Source organism: Saccopteryx leptura, chromosome 1, assembly GCF_036850995.1.
Source record: "Saccopteryx leptura isolate mSacLep1 chromosome 1, mSacLep1_pri_phased_curated, whole genome shotgun sequence".
Lineage (NCBI taxonomy): Eukaryota > Metazoa > Chordata > Mammalia > Chiroptera > Emballonuridae > Saccopteryx > Saccopteryx leptura.
In genome coordinates, this window is record NC_089503.1 from 28,421,356 (window position 1) to 28,430,327 (window position 8,972).

General features: G+C 45.9%; 1 protein-coding gene across 2 annotated transcripts in view; it reads left to right on the forward strand.

The window, feature by feature from the left end:
• The window catches only part of LMO2 (LIM domain only 2), a 31,824-nt gene extending 23,052 nt beyond the window's left edge, over nucleotides 1–8,772 (forward strand). Inside the window, exons 4-5 of one of the 2 annotated variants that reach the window (XM_066363499.1) lie at nucleotides 2,466–2,681; nucleotides 7,166–8,772. In XM_066363499.1, coding sequence (XP_066219596.1) covers nucleotides 2,466–2,681; nucleotides 7,166–7,385 — 436 coding nt within the window. In that variant the 3' untranslated portion in view covers nucleotides 7,386–8,772. The remainder of the gene's footprint in view (nucleotides 1–2,465; nucleotides 2,682–7,165) is intronic. The other variant, XM_066363490.1, reaches the window with a different exon arrangement.
• The last annotated feature ends 200 nt before the right edge of the window (nucleotides 8,773–8,972 follow it).

Below are 8,972 nucleotides of genomic sequence, written 5' to 3' on the forward strand. Positions count from 1 at the left end.
TTCACTGAGATTAGAAAATTGAAAGGCCCTAACCTCATAACACAGCAGGCGTCCACTGAAGGATGCACTCCTCCATCGAGTGCTTCCCTCCGTGCCCAGTGAAGATGGCCTCTAATGGAGGATGGACCAGCTAGTTGAGGAATTGCTGCAGCCCATTACCCTCCCCAACCTTGAAAATAGTCAAGAAATTATCGCAGAAATGCAGGATGAAGTGTATTCAGGTGTAATATTCAGATAGGTTCTAGAGGAATATAAAATATTAATTTGAAGGTGAATCCCACTCAGTTATTGGCATGCAACATCCACCAAAGATGATGTAGCATTGTCATTAATTATAGAAAGGTAGAAAGAGGCGGTATCTTATCCTGTCCTTTTCTATCTCACGCCATCACAGTGGCTCTTTTGCTTAAAATCTACTGCAGACCACTGTCCTACCAGATGCTTCATTGTGTACTTACTCAAAGCTAAGTTGGGTCAGTGTGATCAGCATCTCCAAATTACAGATGAAAACTTGCCTAGGCATATGCAAATGAAACATTTAGACAGACATTCAGCCGGAATTCATGAACATACAGGTTTTCTTTATCATGCAGTTGGTGGCCTCAGCACCTCCCTGTGAGTAACGAGAGCATTTTAGTGCCAGGCAGTTTTGCACCAGCTAAGGGCAAATTCTCCTTTTTCATAGTTGGTTGGCAGCGTCAGCCTCAGAGCATCCAGCGGTGTTGAGGTTCCCTCACTGTTTTTGAAAGACCCACGTAAGACCAGGGGCTGTGGAAAGGGAAGAGATGCAATTCTGATGTGATGCCCATGAAAATAAATGTTGCGGATATTATCTTTTTTTCAGAAGGGAGAGTGAAAGTCCTCATGTCTAACCTGTGGAAACAAAGAAAAGCAAGTCAGGCTTCCGTGAACTCTTAAAACTGTTTTAAAGTCTTGAGTTTTTAAAAGAAAACTGGCTTGGGTTTCACATTTCCTTGTTCTAAAAGGAGATAATCTCATGGAGGATCCTTATACTCAACCTACAGTGTGTGGGTTTGGTTTTAGTATTTCCATCCATGCACAAGGAGACATCTGCTCCTTCTCAGACAGAGTCACCTGAAGCTGTCAGAGTGTATCACCAACAATGGCTCCCTGGGCCTCCTCATTCCTAAGTGTAATGGGTGCTGAGCTCTGTGGGCATAGGCCAATCAAGACACAAGGTCACCTGGGGAGTTAGTGCCAGCTAGAAATAGGAGACACAGATTTATACCCTCAAGGTACCCAGGGGGAAATTCCCTTTGGGAATTTCACAGTTGGAAGCAGATCCATTTTTTTTAAAAAACGTAATAGATATTTTTAAAATAGACTTGTGTTTGAGTAAGGTTCAAAAAGCATCTGTTAATTGTTACAAATCAACAGATATTGGGATTTTCCCATGTCCCATTTAGTGCTAGAATGAAGACTTCATCCGTTCCTTATTTTCTTTTGCCAAAAAAATGTCATTTATTTTAAAATATAAAAACAAAAGTATTCAAGTTAAGCAAAGTCAGAAGCTGTATGACTTTTTAATGAAGGAACATGGCATCACGGGCTCCCTGCTAACACTTGTCTGGATAGAAAGTTCAAACTCTAATTACCTTCACTCCCTTGAAAATAATTAATCACCTTCTCCCCATTTTCTGTCCTAAATCAGCTTTATCCAGATCAGTTTTGCTGCTGTAAAAAATTTCACATGCAAAGAAGGGCTAGTTGATGTCCTTTATTCATGGCCCTAAAACCTGGGAATTTTCTCTCAGTATTTGGTAGGTAAAAAGGATGGGATAAGGAATTTCTGTAAAAAATAAAAATAAAATAATGAGACTTTTTATTATATCCTGATGAGATTTTGATCTTGGAAAGAAAAAGAAACCTAAAATTATTTTTGGTCACTTTCTTCTTTCTTCCTCACCTCTGCTTTTGGGCAGACGGGAAGGGCTTGGGGTAGGATGGCAGGTGGATTCTATCGGGAATTTGCAGGTCTAGCTCTCCAGATAATCGGCTGTCCTGCTGGCAAGCAACTGTTCCAGTCCAGGAGCCTCCTCTGGGGCTCAGCAGTGGGCTTGGGTCCTGTGTGTGGGGGGAGGAAAAAGAAGGGGAAATGGGGAGAGTAGGAGGGGAGGGTGGGAAAGAGAGAGAGACCCGAGGTGTGAGAATAGTTCTGGGGTGGGGGGGCGGCACCACCTACAGTTGCCTCGGGTACCTCTGGGTGCCCTGCATTTACTTCCTCAGAGGTGTCGGAGAGAAGGCCTAGCTGTCTCCTGTCCTGACGCAAGGTTGGCAGGGCTTCTTTGCAGTCCAGCCTGAGGACCGTTGTCCCATCCTTTCTCTTTACGTCATCCAGAGACAGCTGAGCGAGGGTCCCCGTTAGTTAGCCCGGAGTGATTCCTGACCATGGGTGCTTGTCTCACCGGAATGAGGTTGACCCTAACGCTTGACCTGCTTTCCAGGGAGCCCGTGGATGAGGTGCTGCAGATCCCCCCGTCCCTGCTGACATGCGGAGGCTGCCAGCAGAACATCGGGGACCGCTACTTCCTGAAGGCCATCGACCAGTACTGGCACGAGGACTGCCTCAGCTGTGACCTCTGCGGGTGCCGGCTGGGCGAGGTGGGGCGCCGCCTCTACTACAAGCTGGGCCGCAAGCTCTGCCGGAGGGACTATCTCAGGTATCCTCCTGGCCACTCTCTTGGGGCCCTCAGCGGGGAGGCCGGGCGTCCACAGACGCCTGAGTCTGGGTGGGTCTCCCGGGCTCCTGGCTCCTCCGGTACCTGCCGGAATGAGGTCAGGCTGCAGAGGCTGAGGCTCAGCTGCCCCCTGCGGAGAAGCAGCTGGCATTTCTTCCTGTTGGAGAAGCATGTTTTCATACATTCCTATGGGGTAAAATACTCATAGTTTAAAGCCAGGAGAATGATCAACACAAAATTCAGAATACGTTGTAAGTTTGAGAGAGGGGTCTTAGGAGCTCATTTAATGCTTCACAGCATGCCTATAGATTATGTCTTCTTTTCTATGACTTCAGTACGATGTGGGGAGAAACTTAAAAATTAGAAAGCGTGTTCCTGCTATGGCACTTCAAGATTGTGACTGTCACTGTAGGAAGGCCCCGCAGTCAGTTGTAGGTTTGAGTCCCTGCACTGTTGTTGCTTTCTCGCTTTGTGACCTGGGGCAGGTTCCTTAGCTTTCTAAGCCTCAATTTTCTTATCTGTAAAATGGCGATAATAGTAATACCTACTTCCAGGGAGGAGGTGACGATTAGACGGGGTAATACGTGTGTTCGACTTGGCGCACAAGTATCAAATAGAAGTTAGCTGCTTTTCTAACCAGCCCTCCTGATGTTAGCATTAAGGCTTTTCCTGTCTAAAGAACAAAGAGGTGGGCGAATGGAAGGGCAGTAGGGACCCTGCAATACTCAGAGGAGTGCTGAGGACATCTCCAGAGCTCCAGGTCGTACACACTACTGGCCGTGTGAATTTTCTGGCACTCAGTGAGCGCCTGTGCCCAGAATGTTCTAGCATTTCCAGTTTCACATTGGCTGCCATGGAGGTAACTCTGTGCCCTCTGCTGTCAGATCCGCTCAGCTGCGCAGCTGGCAGGCTTCCGCCCTCTTCCTGTGGCAGAGGGTCTGTGGAGCAGGCAGCCCTCGTACATTAAGACCACCCGACCCCATGAAGCTTCTTTAGACTCTTGTGCCCTTGGCTGCCAGGCCAGCTCTTCCTACTCAACCTGCTGGCAGCAGAGCATTTTACATTAAAAAAAAAAAAAATATGCAGGCAATTCCAGAGTGAAGGAGCTTATCTGTTTACCGAGAGACTGATAGAATAAGCTTCCCTCCCCTAAAAATTCCCTGATAAAGTCCTTGCAGATTTGGTGGTTTGGAGAAAATAAATAGGGTTTGCAATGATCATGATTATTATTTTTGGTCAATTTCCTGTAAGTTACAAGAAAATAGAACCAGGATAAATAGAGAACTGATTCTGCTCGCTACCAGTTTGCCAAGTCAATGCAGAAAGCAGACGGGCAAATGATTCCCATTGGGCCCCCTGACTACATCCCTGTCAAATCATTTGAATCTTATTAAATGAAGTGCAGAGAGAGTAAGGTCAGGAGAGCTCGGGCTTCTCCCTATCTCTCCGGTTTTATATAACATTCAAGAATAAGCCCAGTGCTGCCTGGGCTTGTTAATCTTTTCCATTTTTAAAAAGGAGAGAAAGAAATAGTCTGGGAGAACCCAATGTTAATTAACTTGTGTCTTGGTGACATGAAATAATTCTTTTCCCTGCTACTTTCCTAGGCAACATGTTAATTAACTGTGTTAGTGTGGGTGTTTCCAGCCATTCTTTAATATTTATATTATTGTTATTTAAATAGGCAGGAGAAAGCTTAAGATGTGACACCTCTTGACAGAGAAGATTTTTTTTTTTCTTCAGGAATGGTCCTTTAGCCATGGACTTGTTTGCATGCATTTGAAAGGTATCCGCAGTGTCTTAAAAGGGGTGGTTGGAAAAGGAGTGACAAAATGGGTCCTGTGATGAGGTTCAGTTCTTCTTCCCACTGGGATAACTTCTCTGAGGCTCAGCAATGGCTGACTCACCAGTTACAGTCTTTTCCATAAGTTTAGTCTCAGATATTTGCAAGACACCGTGCAGAGCCTAACCCCTGAGCTGACGTATTGTTGGGAACCTTTGTTAATGTGAGTGTTGGCCCAGATCCCCTCCAGTCCCTTTTTACCAATGCTTGTGTGCAGGGTACCCACCACCCGCCAGTGGCTTCGCTGTCACCAGTCAGCACTTGCATCTGTTAGGGGCCAGAAGCGGGCCCACTCCCCCCAGACCCCAAGAGCACCTTAACCATTGACCGGCCCTGCAGGAGCAGCAAAGCCCAGCAACCTTGCCCGGAGCTAGGGCAAACGGGAGACAGAACTGACACCCAGAGTTGCCTTGCCACGGGCCAGAGCTGCCCTTCCCTCCAGGGACTCTCCGGATGTGCAGTTTTGCTTGCCTTCTTCCCCTGCTATCCGGGGTTCCTTGCCACCTAACAGGGCTCCCTAAAACACATCCCCAGTAACTCCTCGCCTCAGGCTCTGCTTCTGGGACACCAGCCTAAGGAACCCGGGTCTCAGTGCCAGAGGTGAATGCTCAAGTTAGATGGCAAGTCCTAGTGTATTTTTACTCTGCATAGAATCTCAGAATACCTGAGCTGGAGGGGGCCTCAGACGCCTTCTCTTCCCCTTCCCTTACTGTCCAGCCCAAGACTCAGACGCCAGGAGACTGGAGTCCTATACTCAGGAGCACCTGGCTTGTTAGAGGTGATGCTAACTAGACCTAAACTTGTCTCCCAAATATTACTCCTTCATCTTTCCCTTCATTAGCTGCCTGATGTGTACTGTAATCTACCCCCGACTTCCCTTTAATAAACGCTCTCTTTCCTGAAGGGTCACACACCCCAGGCGGTTGGCTTCATTTCCCACACTCTGTTCTGTGAGTCGTTTATCCTTGCTCGGGCCCGAACTCAACTTACTGAACAGTCAGGAAACCAGAACGGTCTTTCCACTCTGTGACCTCCAAGGTGGCCGTTCCCTACCGCTCCGCCATCTGCTATGTTGGGATCAAATGTTCTCCCCCAGTAATGAGTTTGCTCCCAGGTGGTGCCTTGAAAACGCTCAGAGCTCTTCCAATGGAAAGCGGGAGTCGGAGGGAAATGAGCTGGCCCTGCCTCTCACAATGGGAGCTCCACTCACCAGACCACGTCTTCTTGATCCCATTAATTTTGCCCGAATGTTTCCAAATTTGTCAACTGCCCTTATCTCCCCTACAACTTCTCAGAATATACCAACTTGATCTCTGCTATTTTGAAGTTAATAAAAACTTACAATAAGAACAAGAGTTTACCCAAAACTGTCCTAAAGCTTTTATGTGGAAGGGACCTGCCAGCACGCCACATTAACAGGCATGTGTGAAAATGACTTTCTGTTGCAAGACTGGCACAGTTGGGAACACCAGCATTGGCTTAGCCCTCTGATCCTTGTAACAGCAGAGTGATGTAGATGCTATGCTTACTGCCAGCTCACGGGCTCCCAGGAATCAGACGTCTCCCCGAGTCACTTAGTAACCCAGGGATAGTCCTGGACTGAATCTGGGTCTTCTGAATCCAATGCTTGTGTTATTCCACTCTTGCGGCCAATTTCCAACCTTCCAGAATCACTTGGAAGTATCTGTTAGCACATAGAATTCTGGAGCTCCCCGCACAGGGTCTCAATCAGGAGAACCCGAGATGTCGCATTGCTAACAAGTTCCCAGGTGATGCCACTGCTGGTGGTCCCAGGGCCACACTTTGAGAACCCCTGCACTGAGGCACCACTGTGTTGCATTTCCCACATTGACGCTGAATAGTGCTTGAAATATTCATTGACTGGTCTACTGACACGTAGGAGAGTCTTGATTTTAATGTCAGAAAAGAAGCTTCTCCAAAGATTCATGGCAACAGGGCAGAAGACCTTGAATTAACATCTCCCATTCAATGTGGAGCAATGCCATTTGTCCTACAGATCTCTGAGGCATGATCAACTGCATGCACCATGTGCTTTCTGTCCAACGCCCTCTGCCTTCCAGAAGCCGGGGTCCCAGTGGGCAATCAGGTGGAGGTGGCCTTGGTAGGAATTCAAGACCCACCCTGGAATTGGGGAGTGGCTGTCGGCATGACAGATTTGGGGAGCCTCTGAAAGATGCCCGTTTCATTCCATTCTTGGGCAGTTCCCTCTCAAAGGGCCCTCCAGGGGTTCACTCCAGCTTCTCTTCTAAAATGAAAGTCCCCCTGGAAAGGGACACACGATACATGCCTACCCTCTTAGATCACTTCATCTGGATCTTCCCACAGAGGAAGGGCCTGGGGCGGCCTGGCAGCATGGCAATGATGCTCTAGGAGGGAGAGAGCTCAGAAGAGGGGCTAGTTATGCCAGACACAAGTGCCGTCGATGACAGTTTCGTCCCAGAGTACGCTTATCTCTGCAGGAAGGACCAGAAAGTCAGCCATGTGTCTGAGCTCCACTCTCCTTGTATCCTAACATCTTGAAAATTTAGCCTACTTCTCCAACCCCTTCTTCCAGTGTTTCTGCCATTGTCTTCTTAGCTTTTCTTTCTTTTTTTTCCATCAGGCTTTTTGGCCAAGATGGCCTCTGTGCCTCCTGTGACAAGCGGATCCGTGCCTATGAGATGACGATGCGGGTGAAAGACAAAGTGTATCACCTGGAATGTTTCAAATGCGCCGCCTGTCAGAAACACTTCTGCGTGGGCGACAGATACCTCCTCATCAACTCCGACATAGTGTGTGAACAGGACATCTACGAGTGGACTAAGATCAACGGGATGATCTAGGCATCTTCGGGGAGGCATTTCACTGAAGTCACTGTCTCCGTGGGGTCTTCAGTCTTAGGCACTTTGGGGATTTGAGGGTGGGATGAAGCATTTCTTAGGGGATGGTAGACCCTCACTGGGCATAAGACACAGCATCTTAGTGGCATAATGCAAAGAATGATACTTACATGTGACAAAATGACCAGCCTGTAGAAAAAACTTATGGACAATGGGCACAGCCTACCCATAATAACTGACATAATTAGTGAAAAAAGGAGCGTTTGGGGAGGGGACGGGCATTTGTGCCATCATGATGGGACTTCACATCTACTCATAGGGAGTTGTAGAAAGACGTGTTATGACTTTGACTCTTGAAAACATGAGATGTGCAACTGATTACTTCCTGACTTTTATGACACCCTGTTCCAATCACTGTCCTCCACACAAGGGAAGGACAGGAAAGTGGCCATCCTTTTTTTTTCTTGATCACCTTCCCAAAGCCTTAAGCTTTGGACCCAAGGGAAACTGCATGGAGATACATTTCAGTTGAGAATGGGAACTGTGACTTTCAACCAATTATTTAAAGCAACACTGATGAATCACTGTTTATAGATACCTTAGTTTTGAGGTGAGGAGTTCCACAGATTGTTTCTATACAAATGTAAATCTAAAACAAAGAAAGTTGTTCAGCTATTTTATTATCTTAGATTATATCAAAGTATTTGTTGTGCGTAGTTAAAAAAAATCCTGCAGACAATAAAAATGACAGACTAAAATGCAGTGTGGTTTATTTGATAATGACTTACAATTTGGGATGGCAGGGAAATGGCTTTTTTATATTGTAAAGGAGAAGTAAGTAAGCAATTTACTTTTAGGTCAAATAAAAACTTACGTTTATTGCTAGGGTTTATATGAGGCAGGCACATTTCTATATTACTAGCAATTATATAACAGGTCATCATGTAGCTCAGAGGGATGTAGAATAATTAAATTGTTATTGTAAAACGTGCATTTCACTTCAGCATTGTATAGAATGAACGGAAGGCAAGATCATTGCCTTTGGGAAACCTGTAACCTAGAAAGGACACAAATACATAAAACAGATTCCCTTTGGGAGAGAAGGTAATTACCTAGTTTGAAATGTGGCAAAGATGCTGAGCTTGACACTTCGATTTTCCCAGACGTGTGTCTCTAGGTATTTTATGACAAGTGGTTAAGAGGACCTTACTTTGAGGATTTAAAGCAGGCACCTTCATTGGTGTTTTTTTGCCTTTCAACCTATCCGGGTCGCCATGAACTGACTCTGAGCGCCACCTGCTGGTCATCACTTCTCAAGACTGTCGCAATGAAAGACCAACCTAGATGGATATGCAGTACTTTTTAATTGTTTATTAAAAATTGATGAGCACCAAGGAAGTCTTAAAATATCTATTTATTAAGACATCAGAAACAGGCATCTATTTTTACAGTTAAAAAAACTATGATATTTCTTTACAACTTCCATCACTAAGGTTTATTTGGGTGGTTTTTTTTCTTCTAGAAGAGAAATAATTAAGAGATGGCTCTCTTGGTCTAAAAAGTAGTTGGGAAATCTGACTACTTAAGGTG